The sequence below is a fragment of the Eleutherodactylus coqui genome, chromosome 5 (genome assembly GCF_035609145.1).
Source record: "Eleutherodactylus coqui strain aEleCoq1 chromosome 5, aEleCoq1.hap1, whole genome shotgun sequence".
Classification (NCBI taxonomy): Eukaryota; Metazoa; Chordata; class Amphibia; order Anura; family Eleutherodactylidae; genus Eleutherodactylus; species Eleutherodactylus coqui.
Window position 1 is genome coordinate 45,865,434 of NC_089841.1, and position 22,940 is coordinate 45,888,373.

Here is a 22,940-nt window from a genome sequence, read left to right on the forward strand (position 1 = left end):
TTGTAAATGGTGATTTCAGAGCCACAGACCTACAGACCATTAATGAAAGGTATGGCTGGGTTTGTCTACAGTTAGTATTAGTAGATGGAGGAAAATGTTACTAACAGATTCCCTTTACAAATAATACCACCATATAGTGAACAAATAACAGTTCCATACTTAAAATAATATTGCTATACAATTAATATTAACCCTTTCCAATCCACTGTCTGACCTCTGAAGACATTATGATTTAAGGTTGTACAGCTTCGGTTTTGGAAGACATCCGTCTGGGTCCTCTTACTATATATTGCCAGCCTCTCTGCAGTCGGAGCCTATCCAGTGTGTCACCTCACGCAGTACTGGCTTTAGCCAGCATATAGCGCTGTTCTATAACTGCGGAAAAAGAGTAAGCCCCCTAGAATAACCAGGATACAAATTGGATTGGAAAGGGTTAAGACTGTCGGTGGTCATAAGTTTGAGTGACAGTGGATTCGATGGGCCCTGTATAATGCCCTTATTACCCTTGCAGATCAAAACAATATATTCAGCCTCACCAAAAATTTTGATCAAAATATACAAAAATGTCATTAAAAATAAAACCTAAAAAATATAATTTCCCTTTGTTCACTCCAGCAGACACCAAGGTCTCTCGTATCTTGCTATTCTTTCTCCTACTAGTTTCTTATCTACCATTTTCGCATTCCGATGTTCCGCTCCTCCGGTCTACTTGAATCAGGAGAAAATTAATTGGCTCCAAAAGAAGAATTTTTTGAACTCTAAAAATGTACATTTTCTTCTTTTTTCCATTTTCCACTTTTCCCAGTCGATTCAGACATCTGGAGACTAAACACAATGTAGCACGTTGACTCCCTTTTTCTTCTGATCGGAATGTGATTTATGTAGCTTTTATGTCTTCATATGTTTATTTTTGTAAACAGAACCCGACCCCCAACCCCTCCGGGAATGATTTATGTAGATGTCGAAGGGTAGAATGAAATAATTACATATCGCTGTTGCAACACATAATCAGTTCAGCTATAGCAGAGAGCTACAGAGGTAGGGAGACTAAAACTCCCAGCATGCCTTGACAGCCGCAAGCTCATCCAATGATATGCTGATCAAAGGATGTTACACTGCTTGGATCCCAATAATCAGCAATGGGACTGCAAGTGATCAATTTTCCTGCAGTATCTCCACAGGGAAAATTGGGCATTACACCGTTTTCCTTCAAGTCAGTAGACTATCCAATATAATGTGCTGTGTTCTTAGTAGCTGCTCTCCACTACATCTGATAGACGAAGATCATAAAAGAAAGACTGCCTCACTATTAATTCAGAGTTCCCTAATAGGAAGATGCAAGGGGAAATATAATATTACATGGCACTCTTTTGTATAAATGGCTGACTTATGTAATACATGATCACATTTAGTCCTCCAGCGAGACAGTTCTCTGATTTAGGTCCTAGAGTTGGCTACAAAGTGGAGGACTTTATAATGACCAGTATTTTGGCAGCTGTCCAGAGCGGGCAAGTTTTCTCACCTCTCTTCCCACTAGTCATGGCCATCTGTGGTTCCCCCGACTTCTGGACAGCTGACACCACACCACATCATGCCTCTTGCTGCTGCCACCCGTAGGGTGTGCATGTGCATACTGGGCACACCTTTTGAATGGCTTGTATGAACCCAGTTTTCCCAACCCCAACCTACTTGCCCTGGGTATTTTAGGTACCCTCCTACCATTGGAGGGTCCCTGAGCAATCATATCCATTGGGTTCTGCAATAGTGCTGCCGTTTCTTGATTGTCTCCTGGTTTTGACTTATGCCTGATCACCCAGCTTTCCCATCTTCTCCTGTCCTGACCCTCGCTTGTACGTTGGCCATAACTTCTTTCATGTATGAACTCTGCCTGCCCAGATCTGTGACATTGACTACTTCTCTGCCTGTCCCTATAGGAGTGCGGTATGGTGCCTCTGACCCGCCCATGTCAGCTGCCACTGCACGGAGATTACTACTGGGGTAATGGTCTGGGGGCCAATGCCACTAAAATCAGAACCCTCTTGGAGGGAATAAAAGGCAAAAATCAGGCGAAAACTCGTAAACGCTAGCCTTAGGACTAGCCCAAAGCCAAACTGGTCAGTGGCACCCCATCCGCTGTGTGACAACCACATGCCTAGTCTGACCTTTAAATGACGGTTTTATGTGATCTTGACAAAATAATAAATTCCTTACTTCTCTTCCTCCAGTAATGAGTTCTGAAAGATCTATTGTCAATGGACCTTGGAAACTAAGCAACAAAGTAACCTTATAAATGACTTTATCCTTAAGTTGTGCATAGACTTTTACTATTTAGGATTACTCTATGGACCTGAATTAAAGGGAATGCCAGGGTTGGTCATGCCACCCTTTAGGTTGTAATTACACAATCAATCCTAGAACTGATAATATAGCCGCGTCAGTGCATACATATGCAGTTTGGTTTACTTTGCATTTTAGTTGTGTTGAATGCTAGGATTGGGATAGGCCTGCAGGCAACTCAGCCGCCAGTTAGATAGAAGAAACAGACCTGGGCAAGACAACTCCAAATTATCTGGACCCATTAACAGTTCTTAGTTTGCATTTCAGGCTATAAGGCCTCATGTCCACGGCATAACTTACATTTACAATCCGCAGCGTTTCTCCCGCACACGGATCTGCGCCCCATAGGGATGCATTGGACACCCGCAGGTACTTAAATACCTGCGGATGTCATTTTTCCCTTCAGGCGTGGATCCGCGTGCGGGAAAAAATCTGGACATGCTCCATTTTAGTGCAGGTGTCCCGCAGGCTTCTATTGAAGCCTATGGAAGCCGTCTGGATCCGCGGAGGACCCGTACCAGAATTAAAACTCACCTCTCCGGACGCTGCGGTTCTTCCCTCCTTCGCGGATGGATCTTCTTTCTTCGGCCCGGCGGATGTGACCGGTGCAATGCACGTGGCACGCTGCCGTCGTGCCGAGCACATCCGCCGGGCCGAAAAAACAAGATACGGCTGCGAAGGAGGGACGAACCGCAGCATCCGGAGAGGTGAGTTTATTCTTATCTTCAGGCCTCATGTCCGCGGGGCAGGAGGGATCCGCTGCGGATTCTGCATGGAGAATCCACGGCGGGCCTGATTTTCCCCATGGACATGAGGCCTAAAGGTTAAATTTTAAACAGGTTATCCAGTTTTAACTATTGATGATATATCTGCAGAAAAGGCCACCCATAGTAGATCAGCAGGGGTCTGTTGCCTAAGACCCCCAGCAATCAGCTGTTCGGCAGACAAATGGACTTGTGCATCGAGCTGATTTCTGCAAGAAGCAGACAGCTCCATTTCTACTGCAGTGGCCAGACAAAAGTTCCTATTGAAGCAAATGGAAACTTTCCCTGTAATACTAAACCTGGCCACTGCAGTCAGAACGGAGCTGTCTGTTTCCTGCAGAAATCAGCTCGGTGTGTGAGCAAATAACTGATTAGAGAGGATTCCAGGCAGCAGACCGACACCCATCTACTATTGCTAGCCTGTCCTAAAGATAGGCCATTCATAGTTTATAACTGGACAACCCCTTTAAGGCCTCTCTCACACAGGCGTTTTTGTACAGCTGTGTTTTCAGCGCTGTGCTAAACGCTGTACAATGTGGCTGCTCACACAAGGCTAAAAACGCTGTGTTTTGAAAGTGTTGCATGTTCTGTTCTCGGGCGTTTTCAGCTGTGTGTCTCCCATTGAAATGAATGGGCAGCATTTTTAGTTGTGCTGAAAATGCTGTAAAGGCAGTGTCGAAAAACGCAGCATTTTTGGAAACGCCTGTGTGAGAGGAGCCCAAGAGCTTTTTCACACAGGCCAGTAAATTGTTCAGATTCCCACATTCAGCGCGAATCTGAACAATTATCGTGCAGTGTAAATGCATGAGCCGACTGAATGACGAAGGAAAATTTGTTTGCTTGTTGCTTAATTTCTGCATGCAGAGAACCGAAGGACGGATCGCACCGTGTAAACAGGCAGTTGTTCGTTTATAAACAACTACCTGTTTACTGTGAATGGAGGAGGGCGGGTGGAACAATTCCCGACTCACTCCCCCTCCATTCACTAGTGATGATAGTTTGTGTGTAAAAGCTGGGGTGACTTTTCGGTCGTCTGTGCCCAACAGGCCCTAAGGAGTCCAACCTTTTGTCCACGGTCACACAGGGCGGATTCCCGACGGGAATTGTCGCAGTTTAGCCGCAGTAAAAAACCGCGACATTTCCGCCGGGAAAACCGCCGCTGCAAAACCCGCGGCCGCTTTGAAGCGGCCCGGCCGCTCGCTCTTTCGCTGCGGCCGGCGCTCCCATAGAGTGAAGCACGGCCGCGGCGGAAAAAAAGATGGACATGCTGCGGTCGGCAAATCCGCACCGCAGCAGCAGCTTCTGCCCGCTTAGCCACAGCGGATTTGCCGTCCCGTGTGGACGAGATTTCTGAGAAATCTCGTCCACTTGGCTGGCTAATCCCGGGATTAGCGGCCGCAAGCGGATTTGCCGCGGCGAAATTCCGCACTGAATTTCCGCTGCAAATCCGCCCTGTGTGAACCCAGCCTTTGATTCCTCTGGAGATAAGTGGTGTCCATGTGTCTGATGGACACCAGCCTCACTCCCCTTACTCCCACAGCCTTGTCATCCCGTCGGGCCAGTCGTTATCTCATGTGTATAGCAGACTTTAATGAATCATGAATGTGGCTTCTGGTATAATCTATCGATCTCGGTCCTACCGATTACATATTTGTACTGTTTGATTTTTTTTGGCTTTATAGATAAAAACTGAACATTTCCATTTGTGCTGTTTTTGGTTTAGTGATGAGGAACCACGGGAACCTGAAACTGATCCTGAACAGTAAAATCTTTAAAGAGATGAAACTAGAGAGGGCGAACAGGAGATGTGTGCGCATCACCGCCACGGACCTAGCGGACTACAGCATTAAGATATTTCTTGTACAGGTAAGGCTCGGCCATCAATCTCAATCTCCTACATGTTCCACCTCAGTCACAAAAGGAAGATGGAAGAATGCCTCTGCAGCACCACCTATTGAGTGGCAGCATTCCTGCGAATCAATGTCCGATGCTGCCATCCAATAGGTGGCGCTGTGGAAGTAGTGTTCCATCTTCTTTATTTGCATATATTTCCCTAGAGGAGCATGCATGGCCTTATAAGTCTCCTCACTCACCTTCTAGGTGCTCTTCTTAAGGAGTGATGATAGCCTCCTGACCCACCTCAGTCACAGTCACGGCTGGACATCTTCAGTAGAGTGTTATCTGCAACAGATCTGCTTTTTGTCTGCATTACCAGGGTTTTCTGGGCGTAAGGGGCCATTTACACAGGCCGATAACCGTTGAGATTGTAGCTGGATTGCATCGTTCAATACAGCGACTGAATGATGAACAATAATTAGAGTTTGTCCTTTGGTTAATACATGCATAAAAACTGGACAATGATTGGGCCAGGTAAACAGGCATCACTCGTCTATGAACGACTACCTGTTTATTGTGGATGGAAGTGGTCTGAAACGATCCCGGACCCGCTCCACCTCCATTACCTGAGCCATGATCGCTTCTGTGTAAAAGCACAGGAGGAATTATTACTTTAACGACTGTCGAGCACATATGTGCCCAGTAGTCATGCCATGTAAAAGATATTGATGACTTCTCTCCAGGATAAGTTATCAATATCAGATTGGGGGTGGTCCATCACCTGGATCTCCTGCCCATCAACTGTAAGAAGAGGCTTTTCTCTGGCCAGTGACATCGCGTTGATTCATTAAGTACCCTATGTGCTGCCCAGTCCCACTAAAGTGAATGGGCGCTCCAACTATAAAGTGTACAGCGCTGTCCCTGGTATGCAGTGAAGAGGTCTCCTCATGGCTGCAGCCTCCTCAAACAGCTGATGGGTGGGGAACCAGGTGGTGGACCACTACTGATCTGATATTGATGACCTTTTCTGAGGATAGCTCATCAATATCCTAATGCCCCATGTCCTTACAGACATAGGGTAAGGTTACATTTAAGGGCCACTGTTCAGCCAAAAACCCTCATGGCTTTTAACAAAAGTTGAAGTTTTTCAGTTGCTTGTCTATGTTTGGACATGTTTTCTTTTAGACTGCCTTAATTAGGTGAGTCTCAGGGCCGACTTTAGACGCTGTTCACACGGCAGATTTTTGAAGTAGATTGGACATGGAATCCGTACCAGTTCTGCATCACATCATCACATGACAGGTCCGCATCTTTTAGATGTCCCATTCATATCTGTATGCAAAAAAAAAAGTGAAGGAGACACCGCACTACTGACCCTGATAGCCTAAGCACCTTGATCACACACTGGATGCAGCTATATTTCTTACTTTACTGAGTGGGTGGCATTATTTTGGCATCTTATGGCAATAGTATGTATATTAGAATGCTGTACGATTATATTATTTGGGTATTGTGCAATAATAGAGCGTTAATAGAAGATACCACACAGGCCATCATCCAACCAAACATCAGTCCTGGTAAATCTAAAAAAATGTACTCAGTTCCAGCCTCTACTCATTCACAAGCACAGACATTGTATTCAATCCTTGTTTTTAATCGTATTCTCCGCCCTCTGAAAACTTTAACACAGTTGCACAATTCACAAGTGTAACAGTTTTTCTTCAGCTCTGGTAAATCTAAATACAATTGTCTACACAGCTGCAGCCTCTAATAACTGTTTTATAGCACATACATTGCAATCAGGCCTTGTTTTTATCTTATGCTGCACCCTCTGAAAACTTTAACATCTGCCGCTCTTGCGCAATTCAGAAGTATAGCAGATATACTTAGCTCTGGGAAATCTAAAACAAATGTATATTCAGCTCCAACCCTTAATAGTCGTCTACAAGCAAAGACATTCTGTCCAGTCCCTGTTTTTCATCTCATGCTCCACCCTCTGAAAACTATAATATCTGTTGCTCTTGCACAATTTGCAATTACAGTGATTGTTCTTAAGATCTCACTAAAGCTTCAGTTCCAATCATCTTACATTCAGGGGAGTCACATCATTCTCTTTAGTAGCTTCTGAAAAGTTTCACCTTCTTCTACAGCACTCCTAATTATCTGATATCAGCAATATCTACCACTCTACATAAAATATTGTACTGCTCGTACTAAAGTCTACATACATCAGTGCAACAGGAAACTTCAGCCTTATTACACATCGAATATAATAATACCCATAACTAAAAAGTGCACTCTATATTACACGGAGCTGTTGCATATATTTTACTCACACCGTGCTGTATTCTTTAGGGGAGTGCAAAGGATACAGTACGTCTTTATGCAGCAATTCATCACCGACTAATTGCACTAAGGAGCCAAAAAGAACAGGAGCAAGAGTGGAGATGCCCGAAATCAGAAGCCACAGTAGAATCACATATACGGCTACTGAACAGTGACAGTGAAGATGAGGAAGATGATGAAATGCTGCTGTATCCCAGCAAGATCTCTGGTATGTCTACTAAAATGTATGTGTTATCAGAAAAGCAAACGCTACAACAGACCATTGCCGATCTGTATGGACTCAGTCTTTGTTTTTTGGCTTAGATTCCACCCTCTGAAAACTTTAACATCTGCTGCTCTTGCATAATGCCCAAGTGTAAGGTATGGACCTACTAATATTTAGAGTACGATTCAGAGCCTCCATTAAAGGCCAAAGGGGCAGATGTATTAAAGAATATGACTGCCCTTCTTACTGTGGACTCACAGACTGACATCAATTTCCATGAATATCCTGATTGTTATACTCTAGCAATATACTCTCTATAATGTCTTTCTAACTATATGAGGCACTTTCTGCAGGGTAAACGTCCTACAAGACATATGTTGTATATCTTAAGTGCTCAACCATTTGTACGCGCACCCCAGAGGGTACAGGCCATATCTATTAGTGGTACTTGCACTGCTCTAATGGTGTGCTTTTAATGTATAAGACTGTATGATCACAGCTGTGGGGTATTTGATGTTAGACTTGGGGTATTTTGACATTATTTATTTGACTTGGGGTGGATTCTTGGCGTACAAACATTGAGATACACACCTTGGTCCAGTCTCTGTATGATACAGTCTCTATGTGATACTTTCCATACAAAAGTATAAATACACTCTCTTTATTATGCACTCTGCATGGCACACTATACAATACTGAATCATACACCTTGTACATGATGTACCCCGCATGATACAATTCCCAACCAGGGTGCTTTTTTTGAGAGGCAATAAAAATCTCTCTACATCTAGCATATACACCATATGCTAGGCATGTCTGCTAGAGGTACAGTTATGGATCTTGGCTGCCAAAGGCGAGTAGACAGTTGTGGCCTTTACTCAGTGATTTTGTTAGTGCTGCCATTTTCCTTCTGCTGGTGTAGGTATAATCAGCTATCTGCATGTGATTACTGGACAGGAAATGGCGAAACTCTGGCCATGATTACTGTGGGGGAAAGAATGGAGAAGCCCTGGATGTGATTACTGAGGGGGAAAGAATGGAGAAGCCCTGGATGTGATTACTGAGGGGGAAAGAATGGAGAAGCCCTGGATGTGATTACTGAGGGGGAAAGAATGGAGAAGCCCTGGATGTGATTACTGAAGGGGAAAGAATGGAGAAGCTCTGGATGTGATTACTGTGGGGGAAAGAATGAAGAAGCTCTAGATGTGATTACGGTGGGGGAAAGAATGGAGAAGCCCTGGATGTGATTACTGAGGGGGAAAGAATAGAGAAGCTCTGGATGTGATTACTAGAGAGGAAATGGTGAAGCTCTAAATGTGATTACAGTGGGGGGAAAAATAGAGATGCTCTGAATATGATTACTGTGGGGAAAAGAATAGTGAAGTTATATCTGGATGTGATTACTGAGGGGGAAAGAATGGAGACACTCTGGATGTGATTACTGAGGGGGGACGTACAGAGAAGGCATAGATGTGATTATTGAGTGGGAAAGAATGGAGATGCTCTGGATGTGATTACTGAGGGGGAAAGAATAGAGAACCCCTAGATGTGATTATTGAGTGGGAAAGAATAGTGAAGCCCAGGATGTGATTACTGAGGGGGTAAGAATGGAGAAGCCCTGGATGTGATTACTGTGGGGGAAAGAATAGTAAAGCTCTGGATGTGATTACTGAGGGAAAAGAATGGAGATACTCTGTATATGATTACTGTGGGGGAAAGAATGGAGGTGCTCTGGATGTGATTACTGAGTGGGAAAGAATGGAGGCGGTCTGGATGTAATTACTGTGGGGGAAAGAATAGTAAAGCTCTGGATGTGATTACTGAGGGAAAAGAATGGAGATACTCTGTATATAATTACTGTGGGGGAAAGAATGGAGGCGTTCTGGATGTGATTACTGAGTGGGAAAGAATGGAGGCGGTCTGGATGTAATTACTGTGGGGGAAAGAATAGTAAAGCTCTGGATGTGATTACTGAGGGAAAAGAATGGAGATACTCTGTATATGATTACGATGGGGGAAAGAATAGTGAAGCTCTGGATGTGATTACTGAGGGGGAAAGAATGGAGGGGCTCTGGATGTGATTAATGTGGGGGAAAGAATGTGAAGCTCTGGATGTGATTACTGAGGGAAAAAATGGAGATGCTCTGTATATGATTACTGTGGGGGAAATAATAGTGAAGCTCTCGATGTGATTACTGAGGGGGAAAGAATAGTGAAGCTCTGGATGTGATTACTGATGGGGAAAGAATGGAGAAGCTCTGGATGTGATTACTGAGGAGGAAAGAATGGAGGCGCTCTGGATGTCATTTCTGTGGGGGAAAGAATAGTACAGCTCTGGATGTGATTACTGAGGGAAAAGAATGGAGATACTCTATATGATTACTGTGGGGGAAAGAATGGAGGCGCTCTGGATGTGATTACTGAGTGGGAAAGAATGGAGGCGCTCTGGATGTGATTACTGTGGGGGAAAGAATAGTAAAGCTCTGGATGTGATTACTGAGGGAAAAGAATGGAGATACTCTGTATACGATTACTATGGGGGAAAGAATAGTGAAGCTCTGGATGTGATTACTGAGAGGGAAAAAATGGAGGGGCTCTGGATGTGATTAATGTGGGGGAAAGAATGTGAAGCTCTGGATGTGATTACTGAGGGAAAAGAATGGAGATGCTCTGTATATGATTACTGTGGGGTAAATAATAGTGAAGCTCTCAATGTGATTACTGAAGGGGAAAGAATGGAGAAGCTCTGGATGTGATTACTGTGGGGGAAAGAATAGTGAAGCTCTGGATGTGATTACTGAGGGGGAAAGAATGGAGAAGCTCTGGATGTGATTACTGAGGGGGAAAAAATGGAGAAGTTCTGGATGTGATTACTGAGGGGAAAAGAATGTGAAGCCCTGGATTTGACTACTGAGGGGGAAAGAATGCAGATGCTCTGGATATGATTACTGAGGGGGAAAGAATAGTGAAGCTCTGGATGTGATTACTGAGGGGGACAGAATGTAGAAGCCTTGGATGTGATTACTGAGGGGGAAATTGTGAATCTTTAGATGTGCTTGTTACGGGGGGGGGGGGGGGGGGCTACCTATGTGATTGCACTTTGTGCTGAAGAGATCTGAATTAATGTACAGGTCTGGTGTGATGGTCTAGTTAATTTATTGTGGGGTCTGAATTAATTTTGTTTTGGAGTCACAAAGGAATTTTGTCTGCTTAAATGGTGTAAATTGGCTTCTGCCTCCTTTTTTTTGCCTTCCTCTGGGTCAACATTGGGGGAAATAGGCTAAACTGGATGGACATGTGTCTTTTTTCGGCCTTACATACTAGGTTTCATGATGGCTGCATTCATTTTGCTTTCTGACGTCTTACTTATTTGGCATATTACTTTTTTTAGGATTTATTTCTAAAAATTATTTAAGAAAATGACATAATTAGGCCATATCCAGATTAGGCAGATTTGCGGTGTAGACGCTGTAGCGCAAATCCGCAGCAATTTACAACACAACACAAGTAAACAGGGTTTTGAAAGCGCCACAACATACGTTCTCTATAAGATATTATATGATACACTCATTATATATTACACTATGCATGATACACTCACCTCATGATGTACTCTTTACACCATCGTAGGAGAAAGAGAGAATCGCTGATACTGTGAGAAATAGAAAATGAACACGGATTACATCATACACTCCACCCCATACAAAAAACTCTATACGATTTACTCTTTACATGATACATCCGCTACTCAATACATTCAATAGAAATTCTCTATGTGGTGCACTCTATATGACTTGGGTTTAAAGGGGTTTTCGAGGACTCGGATATTGATGAACTATCCTTAGGATAGATCATCTATATCAGATCAGTGGGGTCTGTGTCCCAGCAGCCTCGCTGATCAGCTGTTTAAACAGTGAGCCAGGCACCACTGCTACATAATGAACATATACAATGACTAAGTCTCTCAATCAGCTGATCAGTGGGAATGCTGGAAGTCAGACCCCCCACTGAGCTAATAAGTCATCAATATAGAAGTCCCAGAAAACCCCTTAAAAGTCTGGTTGATGGAAGATTTTTTTAATAGGTACCCATGTGTTAATATAATAAAAGCAATGGTATTTACCTGTCCTCTTCCCTGGCGATCCAGTGCTGCAGCCCCACGGCGGAACGGATGCCACCTGACTGCTGCAGCCAATCAGAAGCCATAGTGGACTGATGCTATTCTCCCATCACCACCACTTAGATGCTGCGAGCCATGATGCCAGAAAAAAAAGCTCTTGGCTTCTGAGGACTCTGATTGGCTGCAGTGGTCAGGTGGCATTCATTCACCAATGAAGGCTGGGAGGACTGCGGGGCTGCAGCACTGGACTGTCGGGGTAAGTATTGCTGCTGTTATTTTAACACAAGGGCACCTATAATTAAAGAGTCATTCGGCACCCCTTTAAATTACCTATCACTAATTACAACTTACATCTTAATTCCTCTTAGATCATCACCAGTGGATCCGGCGGCGGCCAGTCCTGTACTCCTGACCACCCGCCTTCATTCCCAGCTGTTCTCGGCCTGGTATCTTAAGAGCTGTAGGAACATTAGACCACCAGTGTACAGCTCCAGAAGATGCACAGATGTACGCTACAGAAAATAGGACTTTCGGAAAATAGCGTGTGGATTGACGTCATGGACTAAGACCGGGAACTGTATGAATAAACCGCATAGCAATGTCTAGATGTGGCACAGTCCGGGGTCACACGTCATAATCCACTGCGCTATACACAGGAGACGAGACGGCTGACTTACTGGGACAACACGAATACCTCAAGGACTAAACTCAGAATGCACCTTAAACAGATCCTTAGATAAGCATTCCTATTGCCAATGGGTTTCCACCCAAGATCCGATTTTCATTGTACAGGTGGCGCTACTGTGATCATGCGTTTACTTCAAGAATTCAACCTGCGTGAATTTAAAAAAGGATCAAGCAAGGATTGTGCATCATATTGATGGATCGCGTTTACTTTTTATAAACTTTTCTTTGGCTATTTTGTAAAGTTGCAATGTTATGATACTTTTGGCACCGTGTATCGCCCGGCTGCTATGCATCAATACTAGACCAGCAGTTGTCTGCCATCTGGGAACCAAGTCAATTAGCTCTCCGCCAGGCCAGTGAGCTTCTTCACTGAACTAATTTCTACGAGACAGACAGCTCCGTTCCTACTGCTGTGGCCAAGCTTGGTGTTACAGGCCAAGCTCCCATTTAAGTGAATGGGAATTTTCATGCAATACCAAGTCTGACCACTTCACTGAGAACTGAGCTGTCTACTTCCTGTACACATCAGCTGATCAAGGTTCCTGGATGGTAGATTCCCACCAATCTATTGACGGTGCATCCTAAGTATAAGCCATCACTTACAGTGAGTTTCACTGCATAGCTCTGCAGCCACAACTCTGCTAACTCTAACGATGTATTTCTTCTGTTTGCCCCCACCCTTTCCATGTACGACTTAGCTCCTGATATTGTAAAGTGGGCGGTCCTCACACTGTCAAGTCTAACGACAGTGAGTGGTAAGGACCACCCTCTTGACACATTTACAGCACCAGGATGTGAATCTTGAAGAAGACATTGTTGGAATCAGCGGGGCTGCAGCTACAAAGTATGTAACCAGCCCTGCTGATAAGACATGTCTTTTTTAAAGGGGTTGACGGTTACAAAGAGATTTTTTAAAATTAGGACCAAAGGAGTTGGAACAATAAAACAAATTATATTTACTTGTCCTCGGTCCTGGCAATCCAACTCTGCCATCCTCCCAGTCTGTGTTGACACTGGAAGTCAGGTGACTGCTGCCTGCCAATCAGAGGCTGCAAAGTCACTGTTTTGAATTCTTGGCATCAGGAAAGTAGGCCGTAGTGGGAGGATTGCAGGGCTGCAACCCCAGATTGCCAGGCTGAGGAGAGGTAAGTACCAGTTGTTTTAACTCATTTGGGATCTTGTTTTAAAAAGTTAGTTTTGTAGCCGGACAACCTCTTTAACCCCTTGAGTGGCAGGTTTCCTACCACCCTGTCGTGCCCACCAGGGCAGGTTTTTTAAAATGGGCTAATCATTGAACTTCAACTAATTTTGCAGTTGCGTCTCTTAGAGCCATAACTTTTTCATTTTTCCATTGACATGGCCATATAAGGGCTTGTTTTTTGCGGGACAAGTTGTGATTTTTTAAATAGGGGGGAGGAAAAAAAGAAAAAAAGGGGCCATGTCATTAAGGGGTTAAATAATGTATTAACTTCCTTCTCTGGGTCATTACGACGCACATGGATACCACATGTGTGATTGTATTTTTGATTTTTTACAAAGTAAAGGGAGACAAGTGTTTTTTTTATTTTTTTAATAATTTTTTTACTTTTTTTTTTTTAAATTTAAAAAAAATTTATTTTTTTTTTTGTCCCTTTAGGCGACTTCCACAGGGACCCATCAGGACCCCTGATCACATTCCAGGGGTCCGATGGTGACAGCCCTTTACATGCTGCAGTGACAGCCCTTTACATGCTGCAGTCACATAGACTGCAGCATGTAAAGGGTTAACACAGCAGAGATCGGAGGTTTTCTCTGATCTCTGCTGTAAGAGCTGGTACCTAGCTGTCCTCTGACAGCTAACAACCAGCTCTCCCTGCCACAGAGACCATCGGCTTGCTTCTGACAAGCCGATGGTCTCTATGGCAACCTGTAAACAAAGCAGGACATTGCCGACCTGTCGGCAATATCTTCTGCTGGTTTTTCAAAGCCCTTGCTTTGTTCTCTGTGGGACTGTGCAGGCAGAGCACACTGTCACAGCTTGTGGCATTGTGCTCTGCAGCTCCCATAGTGATACATAGCCCGGAAATCTTCCGGGCTATGTTGCTATGAGCAGTGGAGCTCGTCCCGGAACTTTTCCGGGCGTGCCACTCAAGGGGTTAAAGGGAAGCTCCACCCTGGAGCTAAGTTACTAGTCCACTGATAATCCCACTCTGGACTTTTACCATAAATCCCCTTATATTCCCCTTCGGATAATCCACAATCCAGTATTCAAATTCATCTTTCCATGACCAGAAGTGCTGTATACATGTATCATTACATACATCCCACTCGTCCTTCTTAAAGGGAATGTGTCATCCAAAAAAATGAAACAATAGGTCACTTTCTGACAATAGGTCATTGCCCAAAAGTCAGAATGCAGACAGCAGCCTGACCGTATTTCTTCCAGTTCTTGCCAAATAGCGTGGTACATGTTATTAATCCGAGTCCATTCCATTTATTACTTCAGTTGCCCGCCTTGATACCCACTCAAGATCTGATATGTCCTTCTTGAGTATCGGTGCCCAAAACAGTATACAATATTTCATGTGTTATCTGACGAGAGGCTTCTAAAGGGGAAGAACAATGTTCTCATCATGCGCCCCTAGACCTCTTTTGATGCACCCCATGATCCTATTTGCCTTGGCAGCAGCTGCCTGACGCTGGTTGCTCCAGTTAAGTTTACCATTAACTAAAATCCCCAAATCCTTTCCCATGTCAGTGTTCCCCAGTGATTTCCTATCCAGTGTGTAATGGTGACATGTATTTCCTGCCCATGTGCATAGCTTTACATTTATCAGTGTTAAACCTCATTTGCCACTTTTCTGTCCCCAACTTATCCAGATCCATTTGCAACCACATTCTGTTCTCCCTTGTGTTAATTACTTTATATAGCTTTGTTTCATCTGCAGATATTGATATTTTACCGCACAATCCTTCTACCAGGCCATTAATAAATATATTAAAAGATTAGGGCCCGATACTGCCCCCTGTGGTACCTCAGTAGTAATGGTGACCCCTCCAATACCGCCCCTGTGGTAGCTCAGTAGTAATGGTGACCCCTCCAATACTGCCCCTGTGGTACCCCACAAGTAATGGTGACCCCCTCCAATACTGCCCCCTGTGGTACCTTAGTAGTAATGGTGACCCCTCCAATACTGCCCCTGTGGTACCCCACAAGTAATGGTGACCACCCCCCAATACTGCCCCCTGTGGTACCTCAGTAGTAATGGTGACCCCTCCAATACTGCCCCCTGTGGTAGCCAACTAATATTGGTGACCCAATCAGAGTATGTACCATTTATAACCCCCCTCTGCTTTCTATCACTGACCAGTTACCCACTTACACACATTCTCGCCCAGATCAAGCATTCTCTTTTTATATACCAACCTTTCATGTGGCACAGTATCAAATACTTTGGAAAAGTCCAGATATACAAGATCCAGTGACTTCCCGGCCCCTCATAAACCCATGCTGATACGAAGTTATACAGTTATTTTCCTTGAGGTCCTCCAGGATAGCTTCCCTTAGAAACCCTTCAAACATTTTACCCACTATAGAAGTAAAGGTCTTTTTACACGTGACGATTATCATTTTGGTTGTTTAGGCTCCTGCGCTCCCGTGGGGTTTTAAACGATAATCGTCCCCTGTAAAAGCTTGCTGAAACTGAATGAATGGGCGAGAATTGTCCAGTCGTTCAGTTTTAAGCATGCTTAAAATCCTGTACGACCATCGTTCAGTGTAAACCGCAGCCATTCAATACTTAACGACCGCTGCTTACAGTGAATGGAGAGGGGCGGGTGGAGAGCAGGGAAAGAGCTCTCCTCCAGCTGCCCCACCTTCCTGCTGGCTGCACTGTGAGCGATCCAGCGATACTCGCTCTTGTGTAACAGCACAGGAGCGAGGATACACGGGCATGAGAGTCGGGCATCGTTTGCCCGATACTCATACCATGTAGAAGGGACTTAACCCTTTCCAATCCATTTTTTTTTCTCATCCATTCTCCCCAGCTCCAAATAAATTGGAGCTGGGAAGAATGGATGAAAAAAAATAAATTCTTCCTTCACCCTTCTGATCTGAAAGAGTTCAGGAGGGTGCTGGTGGTCAAATCACCGTTGGGGGAATGCGAAAGTATTAGTTCTGCATTCTCCCTTCAGCCTCCCGAGTCGGTGATCATGTGACAGCTTATTGAGCGCTATGTAATGTGTAAAGGAGAAGGCAGAAAGAGTTAAAAACCCTTTCTGCCTTCTCCTCTAGGGTCCTTGATGAGGACCAGTGCAGGAGTGTATCTGCACCCGATGTGTCTGATGATCGGGTGCAGATGCGCCCCTGCACTGCAGTGTCGGGCCTGTCCCGACATCAGAGCTGTGGAGGAAAATGATGTCGGGGCAGGCCCGACATTGGATTGGAAAGGGTTAAGACTTACTGGCCTGAAGTTTCCAGGTTTCCTTTTTGACTCCTTTTTGAAAATCGGCACCATATTGACTATGCGCCAATCCAATGGAACAGGCCCCGTCACTATATAGTCCTTAAATATAAGAAACAACGGTCTGTTCATCACATTGTTTAATTCCCTTAGAACCTGTGGGGCGGGGGGTTATGCCATCGGGACCCGGCGAGTTGTCTATTTTAATCTCTTTAAGATGGCTCTGCACCACTTCCTGGGTTAGACTGGTGGCATTTAGTGGAGAGTTTACTTGATCACTCTGCATCTCATCTGACATTTCATTTGCCTTTGTAAATACGCTAGAGAAAAAACTATTTAATAGATTTGTTTTCTCCTCCTCACCCTCTACAATTTTTCCTACATTATTTATTAAAGGGCCAACACTTTCAGTATTAATCTTTTTACTATTAATATAGTTGAAGAACAGTTTGGAGATAGTTTTACTCTTCGGCAATAAGTCTTTCTGTCTCCATCTTTGCTGCTTTTATCTGATTTTTTTTACAGAATTTATTTTTTCCTTATAGGTTTTTAGTTCTTCTTTGCTGCCTTCCTGTTTTAGTAGTTTAAATGCTTTCTTTTTGCAGTTTATTTCTCCCTTTACATCTTTATTGAGCCACGTTGGTTTTCTCCTATTCCTAGCCCTTTAATTCCTGTAAGGTATGAACAGTAAGTAATTAGGATATTTTTAAATGTTTCCCATTTATTGTGTGTACTCTTATTTTGAGGACATTATCCCAGTCAGTAAGGTTAAGGGCATCTCTTAGCTGAGGGGGAGGGAAGACAGCTCAGATGGTAGCGTATATCGGCCGCCGTGAAAACAGCAGCCGATATACACTCCTGTGAATACGTCCTTAAACTGGATTTTAGATAAAGACAAACCCCTTCTCCTTCCTGGTTTTTACAATCCCTTCTGAACAGACTATAACCCTGTAAGTTCACCACCCAGTCACAGCTTTTATCCAACCAGGTCTCAGATATTCCTACTATGTTGTAGTTTTCCTCAGACATTATTACTTCTAGTTTGTCTACTTCATTGCTCAGACTTTTAGTATTAGTCACCATACAGTTTAGAAGGTTTTGGTTATCTTTTATTTTGAGTGTATCCCTAATAACTATTCTGCCAGTTCTAAAGGCCCATTTACACTGGACGATTATCGCTAAAACTTCGCTCATCGGCGATCGTTTTAGCGATAATTGGTGCGTGTAAATGGGTGCGGGGCACCCGCATTTCAGGGCTCTTTTTGCTGATCCGGAAAACCAAGTGAGCTTGATTTTAGCAATCAGTTTTATCAGTCGTTCTCTGGGGATGGGGGGGGGGGGGTGCTGATAGCAATTTGGAGAACGAAGCAGCTTCGTTAACATACATAATTGGCATTTAAGTAGCTGAGAAGCTACTTGAATACCAATTATTTTTTAATACACAATAATCGCTCAAAGCTGTCGCTCAAACTATCGTTTGAGCGATCTTTGAGCGATTATCTGCTCGTGTAAATGGGCCTTAACAGCACTAACCTCTCCCCCTTCTCCATCCCCGTTTCCATTACCTAGTCCTAGGCCACTGTTTATACTGTCTTCCCCTGTATCTCTCTGGTTGTCCTTCCCCCAGCCCTAGTTTAAACACCCCTCCAACAATTCAATCTACTCCTCATTGAGGTGGGTGGGATGAAGAGGGCGGGGGACTCCCATTCTCAACAATGAGAGACCCACCAATCAGACTTCTATCACCAATCCTGCGGATAGGTGATAAAAGTCAATTTTGGGTAAACCCCTTTATTGAGTAATGACCCCTTACAGTGGGAGTTTCTAAATGATGATTGACAGCAATTCTGGGAATGGGATTGGAGGACTGCTAATAAACCCAGTTCCTTCATTTGATGTGATTCTATGGTGGAGCTTTACTTGTGAACTATATATTGTATATAAGAGTGTATCTAATCCTATGTATATATAAAATTGTCCAATAGGTAAATATATATATTTCTATTTTACAGAAGTTGTTAGTGTAATATAAGATAATTTAACAGGGTTGTGAGTGACACGTTATAACAGATATTCTGTTTCCATGTAAGCTGAACTTCCTACACCTTTTATTATTTCATGCATGTAGATTCATTTGATTCATAAATGTATCAGTAAGTCAGTCTCACTTTTGCAGGGATACCTTGTACTTACATTATATTTGACTTTTTATCATCTTGGTTTTCTACAGGTAACATTTTTCTTACACTATCATAAGAACTTCGATTGGGGGAGGGGGGGGGCTTTTACTTAATTCCAACAACAAAAGTCAATTAAAATCTAATTTCATTGATGTTGTCTCCTTATTTCCTTATGTAAATATGGAAGGAATACATACGCCCATGTGATAAGCCCTTAGGCCTCCTTCACACGGGTGACACCGCTTCGCTGCAAGAAAATCGCAGCGTTATCGCATCGCTGCGATTTTCTCACAGCAATACCACGATTTTGTAGCGCTACCCTGAAAATAAGCTGTAACTAAAGGAGAAAAAAAAGGAAACATCACCTCTCCTCTGCTGTCCAGGGCGCCGCCGCATCTTCTCTCCAGGTCCCAGCACTAACCTTCTTCTTCATCTTCTGTACAGGGATTGAAAAATCCTCGGCTGCTGGAAGCGCTGGCTGTGATTGGCTGACACTTAGCCAATCACAGCCAGTGCTTGAAGAATGGCTGTGATTGGTTCAATCACTGCCATTCATCGAGCACTTGCTGTGATTGGCTAAGTGTCAGCCAATCGCAGCCAGTGCTTCCAGGAGGCGGGGATTTTTGAATCCCTGGCCAAAAGAGAAGATCAGTGCCAGGACCCGAAGAAAAGCTGCAGCCGGGTTGACAGTGTGGAAGAGGTGATGTATGTGTGTGGTTTTTATTCCGGCAGTTAGGGCTTAGATTATAGCTTTGACAGCAGCATTTGCTACTGTCAAAGTTGCATCGCATCGCATGCTAACCGTGTTTTCGTGCGATGCAATGCAACAGAGAGGAAGGCTCCACAGGAAAACAATGGCTACAAAACCTCGCGTGTCGTGGGCATATCGCCGGACCTTCAAGGCTTGTGTGTCGTTTTGTAGCATGCTACAAAACATCTCATGTGTGAAGGAACCCATAGGAAAGCAGGGGCTTCACATACATATGATTTGTAGCAACGCGACAAAATCGAGCAACTTTGTCACCCCTGTGAAGAAGACTGCAAGGTACCTCTGGTCACATGACCTGAAGACTGTAACATCACATTCCAGCATTGAGTATAAAGATTGTGAATAGTGGCTGCAACATGACATTCGTCAAGACTCCACAATGCAGGCCGCAAGTCATAGCGACTTTACCACCATAGACTTCAACGTATGGGCTTATCCGCACGAACGCATCTACTCAGATGATCCTAGGGCGAACGATAATTTCTTCGTCATTCGGTTCCTGTCCCCATAAAAATCAAAGGATGGTGAGCCCCTGTAAACAGGCAGTCATTCATCTACAAACAACGGAGGTGGGCGGGCTTAGCGATGTCCAGGCCACGCCGCCTCCGTTCACTGAGCGATGGTCCTCCTGTGTGAAAGCATATGAGTGATTATTGCTGGGACGACTGTTGGGCAACATGTGTGCCTGACAATAGTCCCGTGTAAAAGGGCCCTACGTCTCATGTCACTGCAACACTTGTGAAATGCCAGCTGGCCACAACCCGTGTCTTACAGCCAAAGATGGCAGCGCCGCACTGTCTGCGCGGCATCCAATATACTCGGAAGCGTTGTGACTCTTAAGTTGCCGCAATCTGATAGCCATAACATATCGACTGGATTTGGGCTGTGCAGCCCCAGCCTAACTTCACACAGATGGGTGCGATATTGGGCCGTGAAACTCTGTCCAATATGGCGCTCTCCAACATGTGATCTCCCCGCGGATGCGAGGCGCTTTGTGCTGAAAAGCGACCTAAGTAGAGATGAGCGAGCGTACTCGAGCGAGTAGTGCCTTATGTGAGTACCTGCCCGCTGGTCTCTAAAGATTCGAGTACCAGCGGGGAGCGGGGGAAAAGAACGCGGGGGAGATCTCTCTCTCACTTCTCACTCTCCCCCCCCCCGCAACTCACCGCTCTCCCCTGCCGGCACCCGAATCTTTAGAGGCGAGCGGGCAGGTACTCACATAAGGCACTACTCGCTCGAGTACGCTCGCTCATCTCTAGACCTAGGCTGACCTCTTTTATAGGTGCCTCGACTGTTCTGGACTTTTCGCAAGGGGCGGGGCTTAGCCTCTATTTACTTTCCTGACGTGTCACTATGGAGGCCGGGCTGCCACTGCCCGCTAACTCTCCTCTTCCAGGCATAGTCCTGGCGCTCGGAGCGCCTTATCAGCTCTCCCCGTCTACTTTTTCCACGGTCAGGCTAAATCGCTGGCTGGAGGGGGCGGAGTCTAGCGCGGCGCTTGGGCACGCCGGTCACAGTGGCTGAGCTGCTAGCTGGGTTCACACAGGTGCCGCGGCTGCGGGGGTCATTCTGTGCGTGCGATGGTGCCCACTTTGCACAAGGAAAAACGTAGCTGTGCTCACAAATGCGCAACATCCGATGTGAAAATGCGCCTACGTTCGTGTGAATCCGGTCTAATGGCGCGACTGCTTTAGGGTGCGTTCACACGGGCAAGAGCGAGTCGTGCGCGGCATTCTCAGGCGTGACTCACATCGCACAGCACACGGAAACTCCATCCATGTGCTGTGTGACGTGTGGGAGGCCGCACATCGCACGAAAACAGAACACGCTGCGGTTTCGTATGGGGTCATACACACAAGCGGTTTTGTCCCGCACCATATTGCGGCGCAGGAAGAAAAACGCGGAATGTCCTATTTGTGGGCGTTTCCTCGCATCGCTCATTGTTTTCCACAGTGTCCCGCGGGGCGCGAGGAGCACGCGAATGCGAGGTTTTTCCACCGCAACTTCCCTTCACATCTACGGGGAAAACGCACTTTGGCGCACGTGGTAGAGGGTTGGGTTTCACGTCCAATATATCGCACTCGCCCGCGTGAAATTAGCCTCAGAGCACCGATTTGGTGGTTAGAAAACAGGCATATTGTTGCCAAGGTCAGAGGAAAGTCGCAGCCACATGGCGCTTGCGATGGTGAAGTTGCACTGCGCTCACGCAGTCATGTTAGGTTGCGCCACGACGCCATGAGCAGCCATTAGATGCGACAATGTGGTCTGTGCAGCCGGTGTAACGGCTGGTCAAGGCCAACCCTAGTGGGGCGGTCACCCATAGCAACCAGTCATGTGACTACTGTCGTGTCCCCTCTTAGCTTTACACTGGGCTACGACAAGATGGCGCCCGCGCTGCTTGCTGCCCCCAGTGGTCGGCGGTGAGCACTGCAGCTATCCCGCCTCCAGCCGCCCCGTGCTCAGGAGACACAACGGATAACCCGTCCTGCGCCCTACTCGGGTCATTGCGCCCTCCCGTCCAGCCCCGGTGACCCATGAGCTCGTGCCGGGTTTTCCTGTGCGGGCGGTGCTCCGGGCGTGCTGGGTGTGTCACCCGCCGGGCGCCTATCGCCCTCCACCCGAGGCGGGTGTCCACGCGGCCCAGCAACGGCCCCGGCGGCTTCAGGCCAGACAAGGTTGCCGTGGTGACCAAGACCACCCGCTATGAGTTCGAGCAGCAGCGGTACCGCTCGGCCGGGCTGTCCGAGGACGAGCTGCGGGCACTGGTGAGTGCGGGGGGCTGCAAGGATTTGGGGTGTCTATGGGGGGATGAACGGAGGTGGGGGGGATGGATGTTTTTTTGGGCAGGTAAGGGGGGGATGGATGAATTTGGGGTGTCTGGGGGGGGGGGTGGATTGACGGATTTCGAGCTTGGATACAAGATGTGATACAGGCAGGCATGGCGGCTTTAGTACCCTGTTGTACCGCCTCTAGCTTGGATACAAGATGTGATATGAGTGGACATGGATGCTCTAGTACCCTGTTGTACTGCCTCTAGCTTGGATACAAGATGTGATACAGGGGGCATGGAGGCTCTAGTACCCTGTTGTACTGCCTCTAGCTTGGATACAAGATGTGATATGGGGGGCATGGAGGCTCTAGTACCCTGTTGTATCACCTCTAGCTTGGATACAAGATGTGATACAGGCAGGCATGGAGGCTCTAGTACCCTGTTGTACCACCTCTAGCTTGGATACAAGATGTGATACAGGCAG

General features: G+C 45.6%; 2 protein-coding genes across 8 annotated transcripts in view; both read left to right on the forward strand.

The window, feature by feature from the left end:
* RANBP3L (RAN binding protein 3 like) overlaps nucleotides 1–13,879 on the forward strand; it is a 62,463-nt gene extending 48,584 nt beyond the window's left edge. The window contains exons 13-16 of one of the 4 annotated variants that reach the window (XM_066602420.1): nucleotides 4,825–4,967; nucleotides 7,293–7,507; nucleotides 7,587–7,643; nucleotides 11,977–13,879. In XM_066602420.1, the coding sequence (XP_066458517.1) occupies nucleotides 4,825–4,967; nucleotides 7,293–7,507; nucleotides 7,587–7,629 (401 nt within the window). In that variant the 3' untranslated portion in view covers nucleotides 7,630–7,643; nucleotides 11,977–13,879. Of the gene's footprint in view, nucleotides 1–4,824; nucleotides 4,968–7,292; nucleotides 7,508–7,586; nucleotides 7,644–11,976 lie in introns of those variants that run through there. The other 3 variants (XM_066602423.1, XM_066602421.1, XR_010792784.1) reach the window with 3 other exon arrangements.
* Nucleotides 13,880–22,111: 8,232 nt separating this feature from the next.
* Nucleotides 22,112–22,940, forward strand: part of NADK2 (NAD kinase 2, mitochondrial) — a 28,602-nt gene continuing 27,773 nt past the window's right edge. For all 4 annotated transcript variants that reach the window (XM_066602424.1, XM_066602426.1, XM_066602425.1 and 1 more), the window contains exon 1: nucleotides 22,112–22,451. In XM_066602424.1, coding sequence (XP_066458521.1) covers nucleotides 22,221–22,451 — 231 coding nt within the window. In that variant the 5' untranslated portion in view covers nucleotides 22,112–22,220. The remainder of the gene's footprint in view (nucleotides 22,452–22,940) is intronic.